At 47.7% G+C, this 18,424-nt stretch overlaps 2 protein-coding genes across 4 annotated transcripts; both read right to left on the reverse strand.

The window, feature by feature from the left end:
- Window positions 1-340: 340 nt before the first annotated feature.
- On the reverse strand, window positions 341-12,111 carry tmem245 (transmembrane protein 245). Of its 3 annotated transcripts, none has more exons than XM_067238667.1 (18): window positions 11,507-12,111; window positions 10,645-10,762; window positions 9,643-9,738; window positions 9,369-9,479; window positions 8,846-9,022; window positions 8,554-8,723; window positions 7,698-7,721; window positions 4,736-4,840; window positions 4,533-4,615; window positions 4,254-4,344; window positions 3,976-4,074; window positions 3,700-3,834; window positions 3,018-3,140; window positions 2,785-2,930; window positions 2,247-2,347; window positions 1,991-2,165; window positions 1,716-1,910; window positions 341-1,524 (listed from the first exon to the last, which is right to left on the reverse strand). In XM_067238667.1, the coding sequence occupies exons 1-18, from the start codon at window positions 12,101-12,103 to the stop codon at window positions 1,503-1,505; spliced, it is 2,568 nt and encodes an 855-aa protein (XP_067094768.1). In that variant the 5' UTR covers window positions 12,104-12,111; the 3' UTR covers window positions 341-1,502. The 3 variants fall into 3 exon arrangements, with proteins under 3 accessions (XP_067094768.1, XP_067094766.1, XP_067094767.1); XM_067238665.1 differs by having other exon boundaries at window positions 341-1,614; XM_067238666.1 differs by lacking the exon at window positions 7,698-7,721 and having other exon boundaries at window positions 341-1,614.
- A 1,207-nt stretch (window positions 12,112-13,318) lies between these two features.
- On the reverse strand, window positions 13,319-17,016 carry LOC136944493 (DOMON domain-containing protein FRRS1L). Its single transcript, XM_067238284.1, has 5 exons — window positions 16,463-17,016; window positions 15,840-15,924; window positions 15,524-15,662; window positions 14,962-15,208; window positions 13,319-14,645 (listed from the first exon to the last, which is right to left on the reverse strand). Exons 1-5 carry the CDS (start codon window positions 16,665-16,667, stop codon window positions 14,473-14,475), a joined length of 849 nt encoding a protein of 282 aa, XP_067094385.1. The 5' UTR covers window positions 16,668-17,016; the 3' UTR covers window positions 13,319-14,472.
- Between the last annotated feature and the right edge of the window lie 1,408 nt (window positions 17,017-18,424).

Genomic DNA, 18,424 nt, shown 5'->3' on the forward strand with positions numbered 1-18,424 from the left:
ACCTCCATACCACCACCCTCCTCACACTGCAAACTCAGAGCACCTCCATACCACCACCCTCCTCACACTGCAAACTCAAGAGCACCTCCATACCACCACCCTCCTCACACTGCAAACTCAGAGCACCTCCATACCACCACCCTCCTCACACTGCAAACTCAGTGAGTCTTCACACTGAACTCAGGTTCCAAGGTATTTCGGATGATTTAACCGTTGACTTTGTGTTCCATTTGTCTAACTTTCTGTTCATGATCAACTAAAGTTCCTGATTTAATAGACTGTGTTGGTTGTGTTTGTTTCCAGCGATGATTCATTATATTACCCTGACACAGACACCCTCTTAGTTCAAATTGTAATATTTATTAGCTCAGTGCATTTCCAGTAGAAAACACAGCAAAGATACATTACAAAGTACATAAGTCTAGGGGTAATGGCACAGTTCCAAATCATACATCTCCAGGCCAGTCTCTATCATTAGATTACAGTATAACCAATGTTACCCTTCAGGCGGCTAGCACATTAGCCATTTTTGCTGTGGATGTGGATTACAGATTAATTATCAGATAAAATAACTTTAACTGGTGTATACTAATTTATATTTGTAAGTGTTTTATAATAAGCATGGTGTGTGTGGATGTGATGCAGTTGATATCACTAAGTGTTGAGTGAGCTGTGTGTGGTCAACGTGACAAATCGATATGTCTGAGTGATAGATCAAAGATACACAGGGGCACTAAACAGGCCATGCCCAATATCAATCCTAACCTTATCAAAACATTCATCTTAGGTAACCGATATGCGGGGCCCAAACTCCACACAGGAAGTCTTAACTCACAGCGCAGGAAGTGCCTGAATACAGAGCTAATCACCATGCGAGGTACCTGCTTAACATGACACATCACATAAACACATCAAAGAACAAGGTAAGAAACCACATAAATATCAATGATATTTACATTTAACAGTAAACTTGATAAAGAATAAAGCAAGCATAAAAACAGAGGCAACCAAGCCAGATCCTGGAGAGATGCAAGGGACAGCATTCTCCATGTTCCAGCCCAACCTCCATCTCAGAGAGCTTGGCTGCTCTTAACGAGGCCCTGGGACAGTCAGACTGATGTGAGTTTAAACATGACACATGGCTCTTCTAGGATCAGGCCTGATCACCGCTGTATGAGATAAGAGCACAGAACTAGTGCAACACTTAACAATGAACGACCTGTCTGAACTTTGACCTCTGGGGAGAAAGAGGGAGCAGGGCTAAGCCCCTCCCCTCTAGTTAGTCTGCAGAGCATTTTGTAGAGATACCATAACCCTAACCCACACATTTTACCATGATATTGAGGCACTGAATTCAATTATATCACCCAACAGCAAATATTATGCCTAATGTTGAGGTGAGGCACAGAGCACTCTTCCACTGCTGGCAAGCAGAAGGCATCCTGGGTAACCATGGCTCCTGCCCCTGTGCCCCCATCAGGGCGACCCTGTAGCACGGGGCATCAGGGATGGGTCTGTTTACTCCTAAAAAACCAACCAATGGGAAGTCAGAAACACCCCTCTCACTCATCGCTCGCTCTCTTCAGCACCGAGGGGGTGGAGTCTGTGAAAGGCCTGAAGAAAAAAATACACATGACAATATGTGTACACATGAAAATACCACGTTGTAGCTTTAATCAATGCATGTGTGTGTGGATGTGAGTGTGTACACACACCTAGCGGGATACACTGGCCAGCTTGCTTGGACGGGTGTTGGCTGGGCAGAACTGGGGCTCATAAGCATGGCACTGTAGATGTTGGCCGCAACCACCAGAATGCAGAGCAGGATGGGCCCGATGATGGCCCCCTCCAAACCCAGGTAGTACGCTCCGCCTGCCACAGCCAGGCCTGTCAAGTAGGGGTGCCCACCTCTACACACAGGGGACCAACGTGTAAAAACATGTACATCACACACACACACACACACGAAGATCCACGAACTCCCTCTTACCCTGATATGTCGGAGTAGATGGCAGTGTCTACAAAGTAGGTTGGTAGCAGATGGCAGAACAGCAGCAGCAGAGCCCTCACACCCTCTCCCTGAGCCAGCCACAGGTCACAGACAGCAGGCAGCACCGCCCAGTATGTCCCCAGGAACGGCACGGCCCCCAGGATGGCAGCCAGAGCTATGGAGGGGGGTGGGGGGGGGGGGGGGGTCAGTTTCACCAAGCCCAGGTAACTATACCACACACACACACAATACTTACCAGAAGGGATGAAGACTATGTTGATGCCAAAGATGGTGTGTGTGAGCCAGGTATAGAGGCCGTAGAAGCCAGCCATCTTCAGAGACGCATCAAACACCCCTCTAACACACACCACACACACACACACACACACAGTTATTATAGACATGTGTTATTAGATGCATCAAACACCCCTCTGAGACACACACAGTTATTATATTCTATATATACACAGTATATATAGAATGTATACAGTGTGTGTATGTATGTGTGAGTGTATATGTATGTGTCAGTGTGTGTATGTATGTGTGAGTGTATATGTATGTGTGAGTGTATATGTATGTGTGAGTGTATATGTGTGTATGTGTCAGTGTGTGTATGTATGTGTGAGTGTTTATGTATGTGTGAGTGTATATGTATGTGTGAGTGTATATGTATGTGTGAGTGTATGTGTGTATGTGTGAGTGTATATGTATGTATACAGTGTGTGTATGTATGTGTGAGTGTATATGTATGTATGTGTGAGTGTATATGTGTGTATGTGTCAGTGTGTGTGTACCTGATAGCCTCCTCCACAGACTGGCCTATGATGTTGGAGGCGGCTCCGGGCTGGGACAGCGGGGTGAGACTGATCACCCACTTGACTGGCTTGTAGTTTTCTCCACTGGAGCTCAGCAGGTAGAACAAGGTGGTCAGGAAGATGACCTACACACACACACACACACATTATATAACAAAGCAAAAAGAGAGTCGCAACACAATAGAGAGTGAAAGTGTGTCTGTGAGACTCACAAGGCTCAGGGCAAAGTTTAGCAGAGCCGTGCCGCTGTGGAACAGGACAGTGAGGAGAGTGGTTGTCGTGGAAAACAGCAGCCCAATGTTTCGACTCATCACTACCCACAGAGACTCCATTATCTAGGGTTAGGGTTACAACACACATCACACACTCTACCAGTACACCCACATCACACACTCTACCAGTACACCCACATCACACACTCTACCAGTACACCCACATCACACACTCTACCAGTACACCCACATCACACACTCTACCAGTACACCCACATCACACACTCTACCAGTACACCCACATCACACACTCTACCAGTACACCCACATCACACACTCTACCAGTACACCCACATCACACACTCTACCAGTACACCCACATCACACACTCTACCAGTACACCCACATCACACACACCACCAGTACACCCACATCACACACTCTACCAGTACACCCACATCACACACTCTACCAGTACACCCACATCACACACTCTACCAGTACACCCACATCACACACACTCTACCAGTACACCCACCCACGTCACACACACTCGGAGTGTGCACACTTCACACACACTGAAACCACACACACACACATACTGATTCCCACACGCACACACACACAAACACAAAGTGAGAAAACACACTACACAGATAGTATAGACACAGCACACACTCACAGAGAGCAAGGTCTCGATGTTCTCCTGTACAAAGGAGGCGACATCCTGCCAGTCTAGGATGTCGCCCAGCCAGCTGCTCTGCCTCTGCAGGGCCAGCTTGTGACCCCGGCCCTGACGCCCTGTCTGGGTAGTGTTCTGAAACACACACACACAAACACGTATACACACACAAACATGTATACACACACATACACAAACCCTGATAGTCAGAGCCATCCAATATTTAAGATGATAAGAATGATGATTATGGAGTGTGTGTATGTGTTTGTGTGTTACCTTGACAAACCAGGAGTGGTAGAGTCGGTCCCAAAGTTCTAGAACCTGCTTCTCAATGACAGCTGTGTGATTCACCTTATCCCCTAACATCTTATGGAGCTGCACACACACACAGAGAGAAATCCATGAGGGTCTACAGACACTACCCTCAGGTGCTCCTAGTCCAGCAGGGTGCCTGTGCTACAAGGTGTCTGTGCTACAAGGTGCCTGTGCTACAAGGTGCCTGTGCTACAAGGTGCCTGTGCTACAAGGTGCCTGTGCAGCAAGGCAGGGCCCACCTTGTTTGTGATCCATTCTCGTCCGTGCTGGTAGACATTGGTGGCAGCTGAGTTCAGAGCCTTCTGGACCACCTGCGCCTCCGGAAGCCAGCTGGGACACACACACACAAAAGTTTGACAGTTCAATTCCCGGCCTTTCCAAATGACGTTGTATCCTTGGGCAAGACACTTTAGCCTACTTGCCTCGGGGGAATGACCCTGGACTAGTGTAGGTTGCTCTGGATAAGAGTGTCTGCTAAATGACTAAATGTAATGAGTTAGAAAGCGAGTGTCTCATACTTGGCCCATTCTGGATGGTTGGAGACCGTCTCATTGATCAGGTTACTGGTGACCTCAATAATATGAACACTTTCATGGTGGACCTGGGGAGCAAGCACACACAGCTGTCCGACTGAGCAACACTACAGTGACCTGGTTAGGGTTAGGGTCACTACAGAGACCTGCGACCAGACAGTGCAGCAGTGAGGAACACAGCTCTGTACCATAGCGGTGAGCAGCAGAGCCATCAGTAGAGTTCCTGTGACCAGCAGGAAGATGATGAAGATGCTGATGAGTTTATCCAGAGAGCGCTCCAGCCACACGATCATCTACAGAGAGTGAGAGGAGGATAGCAAGAGAGGAGAGAGGAGAGGAGAAGAGAGAGAGAAAGAGAGAGAGGAGGAAAGAGAGAGGAGAGAAAAAAGAGGATAGAAAGAGGAAAAGAGAGAGAATAGCGATATAAGCAATCAGTCAGTAGGAGTCTCTGGACATGTGCTGCTGGTCATATGGAGAAACCAACACTACTCTCACGAATCCTCCCAGACAACCCTCATCAGTCTGGCATCTGAAACAAAGAGCTCGCAACAGCCAATCACATGATGTACACTGGCGGTCCATCACATTGCTGGACCAATCATTTGTGGCAGAAGAGCACACCGATTGGTCAGAGCCAAAAGGTGGTCTCTAGGGAGATGCCGGGCTGATTAGTGAAGACTGCGGGCATAACGTCGGAGCTGCACCCTGACCCTAACACCCTGACCCTAACACCCTGACCCTACACACCGATATCCTCACACAAACCAGGCACCCTGATATCCCCCGACACACCGATATCCCCCCTGACACACCGATATCCCCCGACACACCGATATCCCCCCTGACACACCGATATCCCCCGACACACCGATATCCCCCCTGACACACCGATATCCCCCGACACACCGATATCCTCCCTGACACACCGATATCCTCACACAAACCAGGCACCCTGATATCCCCCCAGACACACCGATATCCCCCCTGACACACCGATATCCCCCTTGACACACCGATATCCCCCCTGACACACCGATATCCCCTGTAGGAGCCAATTGAGTCCTTTTGAGTATTTGAGTTGACATTCCAGTTTGTGTGACTGTTACTAGTAATGATTTAATTTGTATCGAATTAGCCTGAATTAGGACGTTGTAATTGTTTCTGAGTGTGTGCCCCCTATAGGTCAGACATTTACTGGCATCAGGATAAAGGTGTGACAGGCCAAGGAGAGGAGAGGGTTCCGGCCTGCGCATACCATCATTGACCGTGATCGGGAAGCGTAACCGGGAAACGTGCGGAGCAGTGAACTGCTTATAATGAAACAAGACAATACTTTACTTTTGATGGAGCTTGCGAAATAAATGGAATCAAGTTCACTAAATCCACGTCTCCTGGACTTTATTCATATCACGCGTCAAGATACAATCACCGGGACTCCAAGAAGTGGTCAAACAGATTAGCAAAGTTTTAACCATTACATCCCCCCTGACACACCGATATCCTCACCCAAACCAGGCATGAAGGCATGTATGTTAAACCCTGCAGCTCTGTGAGTGTGTATGCATGGGTGTGTGTGTGAGAGTGTGTTTTGACTGCAGAGACTTCAAGCCTTTCTAAAAGGTCATGATGGTGTTAACATCATCACAATGTTTCTGGCCATTGCCTGGTTATGTTCGCTCCTGATAATAAAAGTACTCTCGCTTTCTTTTCCTCCTTCTCTCAGTTTATCTGAGATGAAAGGACAGATGGTAATCACCCAGGTTTCTGTATGTCCCAACCATCAAGGATGCTTTAAAACCCTATTCAATTGTGTGTGGTTAGTTCTGAGAGGTGTGTGTGCGTCACCACCAGGTGTCAGGGGGATAAGTGTGTGAGTTTGTGCACAGTCCCACACAGCCCAGGTAGGGCTGCATCTCAATACTGCTGCTAAACTCTCTTCTGACAGGACAGGACAGCTCAAGGTACCACAACCTGGATTGAGACACAGCTCTGTGTGGAATTGAGACACAGCTCTGTGTGGGATTGAGACACAGCTCTGTGTGGGATTGAGACACAGATCTGTGTGGGATTGAGACACAGATCTGTGTGGGATTGAGACACAGATCTGTGTGGGATTGAGACACAGCTGTGAGGGATTGAGACACAGCTGTGTGGGATTGAGACACAGCTCTGTGTGGGATTGAGACACAGCTCTGTGTGGGATTGAGACACAGCTCTGTGTGGGATTGAGACACAGCTCTGTGTGGGATTTAGAAAGATAGTGTTTGTGAGAGCTGCCCAAATGATCCTCAGATTATGGAAAAGCACATCTCTCCTAATGTTAGCTTAATATGAACATGTCAGCTAGCATGTCAGCATGTCAGCTAGCATGTCAGCATGTCAGCTAGCATGTCAGCTAGCATGTCAGCATGTCAGCTAGCATGTCAGCATGTCAGCTAGCATGTCAGCATGTCAGCTAGCATGTCAGCTAGCATGTCAGCATGTCAGCTAGCATGTCAGCATTTTAGCTGAGCATTGCTGGGTCACTGTGGTGATCACAGTCACCATAATGTTCAAATGTATTTAACCATATTAAGTCAATATATGTTTGTGCACAACTAACCCTCACTCTAATAAGGAACAGTGTCCCAACCCATCCCCTCCTTTCCAGTGCTAAACCAACACTGGACCTGTTCTATCACGGATATGGGTCCCCTGGACCCCCCTTTTCCTCCCCCTGCCTTCAGTCAGGTGGTCAACATACTTTCCTAGTTACAGAAACCCCGCCCCATCATATAGCTACATGCAACTCAAACACTCTGAAGCCGACCAGCCAATCAGGTCACAGTAGAGAGAAACTACGGAGGGCTGAGGACCCAATGAGCTCACCCCACCGTAGTCTCAGCAGTATGTAGCAAGAAGCGTGCAGGAAGTGAGGTCAGGGGGCGTACACAGGTGGACAGGATGGAGGGATGACAGTGGATGGGGAGAGCGTGAGATTACTGTACAGCAGGGTGAGCTCACTGCCACGCACACACACACACTTCTGCTCTCTTTCTCAGCTGCTCACTCCAGAACTCACACACACACACACACACACACACACACATGCTTATAAACACACGCATACACTTGCATGATCTCTCTCTCAGCACTCCTCCAGGTCATTACCTGCTTGTTAAGCCAACGCCACAGCTTTAGGAGGAGACAGAGACACATTCAGGGATTATTATGGGGCACATGGTACCCAGGCAACAAGAACTCAGCCTCTTGAACAGACCAGCATACACAGACCAGGAGGGTACTGGTACACACCAGGGTACTGGTACACACCAGGGTACTGGTACACACCAGGGTACTGGTACACACCAGGGTACTGGTACACACCAGGGTACTGGTACGTGCCGTACAGGAGGCGAGGCTTACAAAGGAGAATGGGGCAGGCAGGTTGTGATCGGGTGCAGGGAGTTTCAAAAGTTTTGAGAGGGATACCAATCATTGTAATTGGATATCAGAAGTGTCAACAAGTGCTTGGACCATAAAAAGAGTGCAGGCGTGGACATCAAGCTAGCGTGTGAGACGAGGAGGTGAAGCATCAGTGAAATCTTCAGAAGGGACTCTGACATGCAGCAAACAGCATTCTTATCAATGATTAAAAATGTCATGTTTAAATTCCTCTCATCTACCTGGCAGAACTCACAAGGGGTACTTCCCCCTCAATGACCAATCAGCTGCTTCAAAAGACGGCTGTTCTCCATGACAAACTGCTATGAACCATTTACAAAACCTCCTTTCAGAGATACGAAGAAACACTGTAGTTACCATTAAACCTTCTGCACAGTGCAGATCTCAACAGCATCCGGTAAGCTACTTCTAATTATCAGTGATTTTTTTGCAATATTATAATCCTTATTCTATCAAAAAATGCAGCAAACTGCAAAACACCAGTGTGGGACTGGACAGGAACATGCACGTGTAATGTATCGCCCAGTGAAAGGTTGTGGCATTTTGAGTGTGTGTGCGTTACCTTGGTGTCGACACGGAGCAGGAACTGAGCAAGGCCTTTGATTGGTCCAGGTAGGAGGGCTTCCTGTCGCTCACAGCAGAACCTCTGCAGCACCTCCCACCATGAGATCAGCCTCCGCTTAGCAAATCCCTTCAGACCAAAACGCACCACTATCTTCTTCAGTACCCATACTAAGAAAAACACAAACACACTCAGTCTGCCGTTTGTAATAATTTGATTTGCAAACTGTCTGTTTCTGTGCAAGTGCGTGTGCATGTGCACATTCTGATGTGTGTGTGTGTGGGAATATTACCGGCCACAGGGATGGGTAGCAGCTGCAGGATCCACAGGTTAAGCCACACCTGCACCAGCAGGACAGCCCAGAGCAGCAGGACAAAGTAGATGTCACTGGCTCTCTGGGAGCTCTTCTCGCGGTAGAACAACGGCCGGGGGGCCTGGGCGGAGAGGGGGCTGGGGGGGGGCACACCCCCTACCCAGGGAGGAGACGGTGGGGGGAAGAAGGGGGGGGGGGGGGAGACGACGGGGGGGGGGAGACGACAGGGGGAGGGAGACAGGAGGGGAGAGACGGGGGGGAAATGGGGGGGGGGAGACGTGGGGGAGGAGAAACAGGGGGAGGAGAAACAGGGGGGAGGAGAGAGATACAGACAGAAAGGGAGATAAAAAGGAGAAACATTGAAAATGGAAAAAAGAGGATATAGAAGAAAAAGAGGTAAAGTGAAAGAAAGGGAAAGAAAGAGGAATTAGTTTAGTTGTCACACGGACAACGACCTGCGCTGAGCATGCATGAGAGGTAGAGGGGGTGCCTGTTGTCTCACCTGTAGGGGGCGCAGGTCTGCTGGCCCCTGGGCTCATGCGCAGGTTGCTGCAGGAGATGGCCATGTAGATGGTGTTAGCAGCAAACGATAACACCTGACCAGGTAACTCACCTCCAGAGAGAAGAGAGGTGGGAGGAAGGAGAGGGGAGGAGAGAAGAGAGGTAAGGGAAATGGTACAACAAAAGCAGATGGATTGTTCAAATTGCCAGTATTTGTGATGGTTTAGTTTCACTGTACTGTGTGTATAAGTCAGTAAAAGAGAGAGAGATTACACCTTTTCCCGGGACCGGTGGTTTTTCTTGGGAACCCACTATCAGAAGAGAGACAACCACCACACATATGGGAACTCTCCATGACCCAGTTAGAGACACTGGAGGGGAGGGTGGATGGACAGAGACAGGAAGAGTGTTATACAAGAGCTCCACTACAAGAAACTCTCATAAACAACAATACCACCACTTTGGAGTACTTGGTGTTAGCTTGAAGCTTTTTCATCAATCTTATCCTCAGAACAGTCTTCTACTCTCAGATGCATTTAACATTTCAGGATTAAAGGTTATCACCTCTCCTCTGCAAGAACTCTGCTGCTATTAATACTCAGGACGGCCTTGAAATACACACTGAACGGTGCACGTGTGTGCATGTGCGTGTGTGTGGTGGACCTTTAAACAGAGAGAAGCCTTTGTTTCATGTTTTAACTTTCACAATACCACAGTGCCCAACTCCTCTGCTGTTCATGTTCTGGAGGCAGCAGCCTCAAAGCTAACAGCAGCTCCAGGCTAGCTGGATGTAGCTTATCTTCTAACAGCAGCTCTAGGCTAGCTGGATGTAGCTTATCTTCTAACAGCAGCTCTAGGCTAGCTGGATGTAGCTTATCTTCTAACAGCAGCTCTAGGCTAGCTGGATGTAGCTTATCTTCTAACAGCAGCTGAAGGCTAGCTGGATGTAGCTTATCTTCTAACAGCAGCTCTAGGCTAGCTGGATGTAGCTTATCTTCTAACAGCAGCTGAAGGCTAGCTGGATGTAGCTTATCTTCTAACAGCAGCTCTAGGCTAGCTGGATGTAGCCTATCTTCTAACAGCAGCTCTAGGCTAGCTGGATGTAGTTTATCTTCTAACAGCGGCTGAAGGCTAGCTGGATTTAGCTTCTCTCTCGGCCAGGCTGAAGAGGATAGTCAACCATGGAATGCATGACTCACTGTCTCCTGGTCATTTCAGAATGAATCCCCAATATCTCTCCATCCCCTCCTATCCTCTCCCCAGCTCACCCCCCTCACCGAGGAAGAAGAGCAGGATGGCCCAGACAGGAACAGACAGAGTCCTCAGGCTGCGCTTCGTACTGGGGCTCCACAGGAAGACCACAGCTAAAATGTACCCCACCACTACTGTACACACCTGGGGGGAGGGAAGAGAGAAAGGGGAGAAAGAGAGAGGGGAGAAAGAGGAGAGATTAAGGAGGTGCAGAAGGAAGGAAAAGAAATAATCTCAACATCAGTCTGCAACGGTTCACACTAGGGGTGGGGGAAAAAGTCGATTCACATTTGAATCGCGATTCAGTCTGTTAGCGATTAAGATCGTTTCACAAATGTATTCGAATAGATTTTTTATTTTTTTTATATCATTTTTTCCCAAAACTTTTTTATCGAATCGTAACCCCCTAGAATCGAATCGTCAGGTACCAAAAGATTCCCACCCCTAGTTCACACAAAGACTCTACAGTAGCTGATGAAATCCAATACTGCTCGGGCGCTACATGGAGGTTATTTTTATAAGCAGTAGCATTAGAGAAGTCTGAGACTGAGAACACGGTGTCTGATTACGTAACAGGGATCCTGTTGAAGTTGACTATTTGTCAACTTGATAACACTTGATTAGCCCAGTTCAGATTCATTTGAACCTTCTAGAGTAAGTTTCCTATTGCTGTTCCATAAATGTACTATTAATGAATTGTTAAACAGAAACCAAGTTCCTGTGTTTTTTCTGCATATTAATCATGACAGTTATGGTTTGTTTTAGAACAAGTAACCCTGCCACGCCTACCGTCTGATCCAGTGTAATGCACTTTCCTGTTGTTGAGTGTGACAAGACCCTTTGTTGCTGTGGCCGGGGCGTGCCCCACTGTCTCCCCATGTCACTCACCAACATGACGTGGAAGCAGTCCAGCACGCTACCGATGATGTCACACGCGTGCCCGAGGATCACCTGCATGCCGACCAGCCTCCAGAGCAGGTAGAGGAGGTAGAGTAGCGGCGCGCCCACCCCGAGCACCATGAGCACCACGAGCCTCTCCAGGACCAAAGATCCCAACGCCTCCACCCCGTGGTTCACGCACCACACAGGCACCAGCAGAGTCCCAACAACTATCGGTGTCCCCGTGTCTTGGAGACTGTTGAGCCAGGAGCGGCCGAGGCGGGCCAGGGAGTGCTTGAACGGGTGGAGGAAAGTCCCGCAGAGCACTGCCCATAGTAGCGGCCGGAGAAACGCTTCCAGGATAAAGTAAACCAGGACAGCAGCTCCACAACAGATTGCCACAAAGATCATAGCCCCGGTGTTGTAGAAGGCCTGTTTGATATTTTTGTCAAATTTGAGGGAGGAAGGGTGGGTTAGCAACTGGCTCACCATGCCTACTGCAGGTTGAACACTCTCGGAGAAGGAGACGTAGTGAGGCCGGGCAGGTTGAGGGCTCTCCGGGGGAGCGGCAGCAGCTGCCTCGGGCCCCGAATCCTCATCTGCCATCTTCACTGGTCTGCCTCAGTCTCCTGCTTCCGCTACGTGAACAACGGAGCTCACCACGAGGAAGCAACAAAGTCGACGTCACGTTGACGTAACCGTAAAGGGCATTATGGGTAACGTAGTGTATAATGTGTCCATACCGCGATACATTTACATTTATTCATTTAGCAGACGCTTTTATCCAAAGCGACTTCCAAGAGAGAGCTTTACAAAGTGCATAGGTCACTGATCATAACAACGAGATAGCCACAAAACATTGCGAGTAGTCAAAACATGAAGCACACATTGTGAACAACCAAAGTAAGTGCCAAAGGGAAGAACCATAAGAGCATGTAGTTAAACAAGTTACAATTAAACAACATGAACTGCTATAAGTGCAAGTGTACCTGTGGAAAAAAAAGACCAGCAACAATAATAAAAAACAATATATCACAGCGAGTACAAACAATTTTAAATCAGTTACCACTAACCACAAGAGCAACAAGTCTCTGAGCAAGAGTCATTGTGATCCTTGAGGGAACTAACATCGGGTCAAGCGAACCATTCCTAAGTACCGTTGTACTCCCGGAACAAGTGCGTCTTGAGCCTTTTCTTGAAGGTGGAGAGACAGTCAGTGTCTCTGATGGAGGTGGGGAGTTGATTCCACCACTGGGGGGCCAGACAGGAGAAGAGCTTGTGTTGGGACCGGGCGGTCTTGAGCGGTGGGACCACCAGGCGGTTGTCTGAAGAAGACCGTAGGTGACGGGTGGGGGTGTAAAGCTGCAGGAGAGACTTGATGTAGACGGGTGCAGTCCCGTTCACTGCTCGGAAGGTCAATACCAGGGTCTTGAATCTGATACGGGTCATGATAGGTAGCCAGTGGAGAGAGATGAGGAGCGGGGTAACATGGGAGCGTCTGGGTAGATTGTAGACCAGGCGGGCCGCTGCGTTCTGAATCCTCTGAAGAGGGCGGGTTGCACATGCTGGGAGACCAGCGAGCAGCGAGTTGCAATAGTCCAACTTGGAGAGGACAAGTGCTTGGACTAGCAGCTGGGTGGAGTGCTCAGACAGGTATCTCTTGATCTTCCGGATGTTGTAGAGGGTGAATCTACACGACCGGCAGACCGCAGCAATGTGGGCCGTGAGGGAGGTAGGTAGTAGGCAACTAGTCTTCCACGTAATAAAACAAAAGATAATTATTTTCTAAAGACATTTTAATTACTCTGGATAAGAGCGTCTGCTAAATGACTAAATGTAATTGATAACAAACACTAGCATTGTAAATAACACAGGCAGTTTCAGTGGGAAGCATTTCCGAGCAAACAACTAGTTTAGTGAAAGAGATTCCTGAACTCTTGGCACAGTGGCTGTGGTAGCCAGAAGATCTACAGTACAGTACAACTCTCCGGGCTTATGCTGCTGTTGGTTTGATATTGCATTTATGTAGAACAGGAGTCAAACGGGGCCAGTGAACAACCCTAACCCCCCAGACAAACACTCAGCTCTCCTGGTCTGTGTGGCATCTGTTACACCATCAGTTACACCACCAGTTACACCAACTACAGCAGACCTACAAGTAAACAACTTTTCCCAGACACATCTACTTTCCTCATATGCTGAACACAAAACTTGGTATGTAATTGTGGCTTGGAAAGAGAAATACAGCAACGCACTCTCTATCTGGACAGCATTCTACGGGAAAGCAGAGAAGCCAAGAAGAACATCTCTCCAACAATGTTTCACAAGGAAGATGTTCAACAACATGGCCACCACAGGAAGAGCTTGACCTCCAACACTTCAGCAGTGCAGTAAGCCAGTTTCTGTTCCTGCCAAATTGCAGCACAGCAGGTGTGCACTCTGCTCTTTCTCCCACAGTCCTCTCTCTCCCAGTCCAGCTCAATATTTCATGCTTTGGTGTATCATTAATGATCCTTACATGGGCCAGTGGTCCAGACTGATGCAGCAAGCATCTTCTGCATGCATTAGAATGACAAGTTATGAGAAGACAAATACGGGCTCACTGGGAAGTGTGTTGGTAAATCCTTGTAATAGTAATACTTGTATTGGTTAACATAAATATATCAAATCAAATACCTGCTAAACCTATATGCTACTGATCTATTCTATCTACAGTGGCTGGAACCATTGTCTGACTAGGGTTAGGTTGTTATGATAACACTAATTGTTGGCTTTATGATTTCTCTCATTTGTGCCAGGCATTAATAATATTAATAGACAGTATTCTGTATGTAATAGCTTATGTGTATTTCTGTCCAAAGTGCACCCCGTATTCAGGATGTAGACAGGTCAACTGGTCTGCTGACTCCATTTCTCTTCTGTTCTCGTCTCTCCTCTTTCTCATCCTGGGCTGTCCTGCTTACGGGCTGTCCAGCTTACGGGGTGCCCATGAGGAGGTAGAAGGTGAGAGCCACGATGAGCAGCAGGCAGAACGGAGAGGAGAAGGTCTGGTAGGCTGTGGAGGGCATGAAGATGTCCTCATACTTATAGATGCTGATCATGTGATCACTGACGGGGGGAGCGTCAATGTCATGTCTGGTGATAGAGCCTGGGAGGGGAGAGGAGGGGAGAGGAGGGGAGAGGAGAGGAGAGGAGGGGAGAGGAGAGGAGAGGAGGGGAGAGGAGAGGAGAGGAGGGGAGAGGAGGGGAGAGGAGAGGAGGGGAGAGGAGGGGAGAGGAGAGGAGGGGAGAGGAGGGGAGAGGAGGGGAGAGGAGAGGTGGGGAAGGGAAGGGAGATGATGGGAAAGTGAAGAGAGAGAAAAAAGGAGAAGAGAGGCTGTAACGGTTGATTTAGAGAAGAAGACAGTCATTTACGTAAACATTTATTTTCTGTCCATGCACTTACTTCTCAACAACCTACTGACCTTGTATGGCCGGGCCCCAGGCAAACAGGTAGTACCAGGACAGGTGCAGGTCCACCAGAGTCTCCTCGCGGGGGACATACAGCGGGCGCTTGAAGCGACAGGTCACCCTGTTGTTCTCGAACAGTCCCTCCTCGTCCCGCGCCGGGTTCCTCTTGATCTCTTTGGCCCACTGGCCCACGTTGTAGAAGTGGTGGATACGCACACGCCCATTATCGTCATGGACACAGCCCATGACATCATCTCCTCCCTGATAAAGAATAAAAGGTTTATTATTTTTTTCAACTTTGTTATTCTTAGAACAACATTGACATGTATTAATTTTAGCAGATGCTGTTATCCAAAGCAGTGTACTGTTCAAAGAGTGTTACAGTGGTAAGTGCCATGGAATAATTTGTATTATGTATGACATGGTGCATTTTTAGCTTTCCCCATTTGGAATATTGCAGAATTTCACAGATAAGACAGTGCTAAATAAATCAAATTAATGTAACATCGAGGATGCAAATACCAACATCTTTAACAAGGTCAAAGTGTGTGGTTTTACACCATGACAGCAGCTCACCATCTTCTTGTCGGAAGAGAAGCCCACAGCCACCCAGCCGTCTGTGTCTGCGCTCATCTCGTACTCCACATCTGTCCCGATCCTGCGGTAGCTCAGGAAGTAGTCACACGTCTCTGCATCGCAGCCCGGCTTCCCATACCTGCAGAGAGAGAGAGAGAGGGAGAGAGAGAGGGAGAGAGAGAGGGAGAGAGAGAGCAGACTCACTGACACCTACAAGAAGAGGGAGGAGATACTGTAGCTTCTGAGAACATGAGCCCTAAGGCATGCAGCTGGGCACACACACACACCCGCACACACACACTGAAATGGTACTAACCTGATGCAACCCTTGGTTACTCCACAGTCGGTAACCTTGATCCTGGCAAATGGATCAACAGGAGGTGCTGTGGGGAAGGGGTAACCTGGAGAACAAACCAGCACACATTTAGAATAGACACAGAAGCATAGCCAACCTAACTAACCTGACAGTAAAGCAGACAAATGTTTGAGGCCAGGAGATCTGTGGGAAAGATTGTGCACGCCCTTTTAGAGAGAGAGAGAAATGGGGAAGAAGAAGGGAGCTGCCCAGGGTGCTGAACGTGATCTGTGTTCTGACCAGACGAATGGACAGTTAAGAACTGGCACAAACACACAGTGGTACATCGAGTTGTTGGCCATGCTCAAATGACCTTGTGTTTACACGTCGACACACCAAGTCATCATTATGAGCCAACGGTTACGGTTAGCGTTTACGGTTACCGTAAAGTAATGCAGACTCGTATGATTGTGTGAAATAGCTCCTTCACCTTGTGTATAAACAAGCTAGTTTAGATTAGTGAGACAGAATGGGTGAGTAAAATACACTTCATGCCAATGACCAAAAACGCCTGACATGCTAATGCTGTCAGATATGGTTAGTGTCATCGGGAAGCAAACAGCGCATCCTACAGTGATGCTCACCATCGTCTGACAGATAACGGGACTCCAGAAACTCGGAAGCGAAGGTGCTATATGAGTCCTTGTGAGGCTCTTTATGGCCCGGTTCTCCGTGGTCTCCGTGGCTGGCCCGAAGTGCACCCTCATCGGTGGGGCTCGGATGGACCCCCCACCAACAGCCGTGGTTCAGTAGTAGCGTTAACTGTAGAAGGCTACGCAGAGAGATCATGGCCAAAAGAACAATAATTTCTAGACAAAAGAAAAATCTATCGGAATCTTCATTGTTGATCGTTTTCGAGCGTCTCTAATTTATATGAGAGATTGATCTCGTCATTGAATCATTTCCGCATCGCAAATGCTTGTGTCGTAGCTTGCTATCAAACGAAGAGTGAGGGAAGGGTTCAGCGGATGATGATAAGGTTAGGCTACTAAAACCGTAATTAGTGAGATTTGTAACAGAGCGCTTCTGTTTGGGCAATCCGTTTAATCCCCGTGAGATTCCTTGTTTGGCTGGTCCAAGGCCGCAATCTTCAGATATGTGATAAAAGATATCAGACGTAAAAATGAATGGTCTCGTCCAGGCCACTCTACCATCATATTCACTCACGATGCCATCCAATAGGAAACCACGACGTTCAGCGGCCGTGATCAATCTATTGGATTTTGAATTTCCTTTTAATTCCAACCATCAGAATTTGTGAAAATATGTTTATTGACTACTCGGGATGTGTTCCTATGCCTATACCTTGACAGAACCTGGTTTACTCTAGCTATAAGCATATTCTTATCCAAAAGAATAGAGAGAAAAATAACCTAAATAAAAAGGAGTAGAGATTGACGGAGAGGTGAAAAGCAACATTATGATTTAGTGAGGAGTGACGATAATCTAGTCAGTCTAGTCTAAATGCACGTGTCAGTTGTTTATAACATTGTGTGCAGTGTGCAGAACCCCAAAAATAAATGTACTGGGTTGAAGAGTTCTAACTGTGTGCAAATCATATGCATAATACCTCGGATAGATCACAAGGGTAGGGTCAAAGCTGACCACTGCCCTACACTACATAAGGGCCTACAACAACCTACAAAGGGTATTTTTCGGAGACGCGTCACTTGAGTGGTGATGTCTGACATTGCCACATGGTGGGAGTATAGGAGTTGTAATGATTCCACAAAGTGTCTGATCAGCAGGGAGCCTGGACAGTGGACACCCTGACCAGTGAGCTGTGGGTATATGGAAGCAAATCAGTGACATAATGTTTTGAATTTTAAAAGGCATTGTATACTTAATATTGAAATTTAAACAAGACCAAATTCTCATAGGAATTATTTCAGAATCAGAATGGGTTTTATTCGCCATGAAAGTTTGCACAGACAAGGAATTTGCTTTGGCAGGAAAGTGCATACATTAAACATATAGGAATCTTAAATTTAAATGTGAGGACTAACTATACTAAGGGTACATAACTAGCAATACTAAGTGGAATTAGAATTAAAGTAAAATGTACAATAAAATATAAAATAAAATATAAATTGCCGTAATTTACAATATAAAAAAATATTAGTTTGTTCGTTCGTTATCTGCCGCTTGTCCGGCAAGATCTCCTCCCCGACCCGGAGATTGCACTCTTCTCACCCTTTTCCGGTCGATAACCATGGCCTCAGATTTGGAGGTGCTGATTCCCATCCCAGCCGCTTCGCATTCGGTTGCGAACCGCTCCAGTGAGAGCTGAAGGTCACGGCCCAATGAAGCCAACAGGACCACATCATCTGCAAAAAGCAGCGACCCGATCCTGAGGTCACCAAACCGGACCCCCTCAACGCCCTGGCTGTGCCTAGAAATTCTGTCCATGTAAGTTATGAACAGAATCGGTGACAAAGGGCAGCCCTGGCGGAGTCCAACCCTCACTGGGAACAAGTTCGACTTACTACCGGCAATGCGGACCAAACTCTGGCACCGGTCGTACAGGGACCGAACAGCCCCTAATA

The sequence above is a fragment of the Osmerus mordax genome, chromosome 6 (assembly GCF_038355195.1).
Source record: "Osmerus mordax isolate fOsmMor3 chromosome 6, fOsmMor3.pri, whole genome shotgun sequence".
In the NCBI taxonomy this organism is placed as follows: Eukaryota; Metazoa; Chordata; class Actinopteri; order Osmeriformes; family Osmeridae; genus Osmerus; species Osmerus mordax.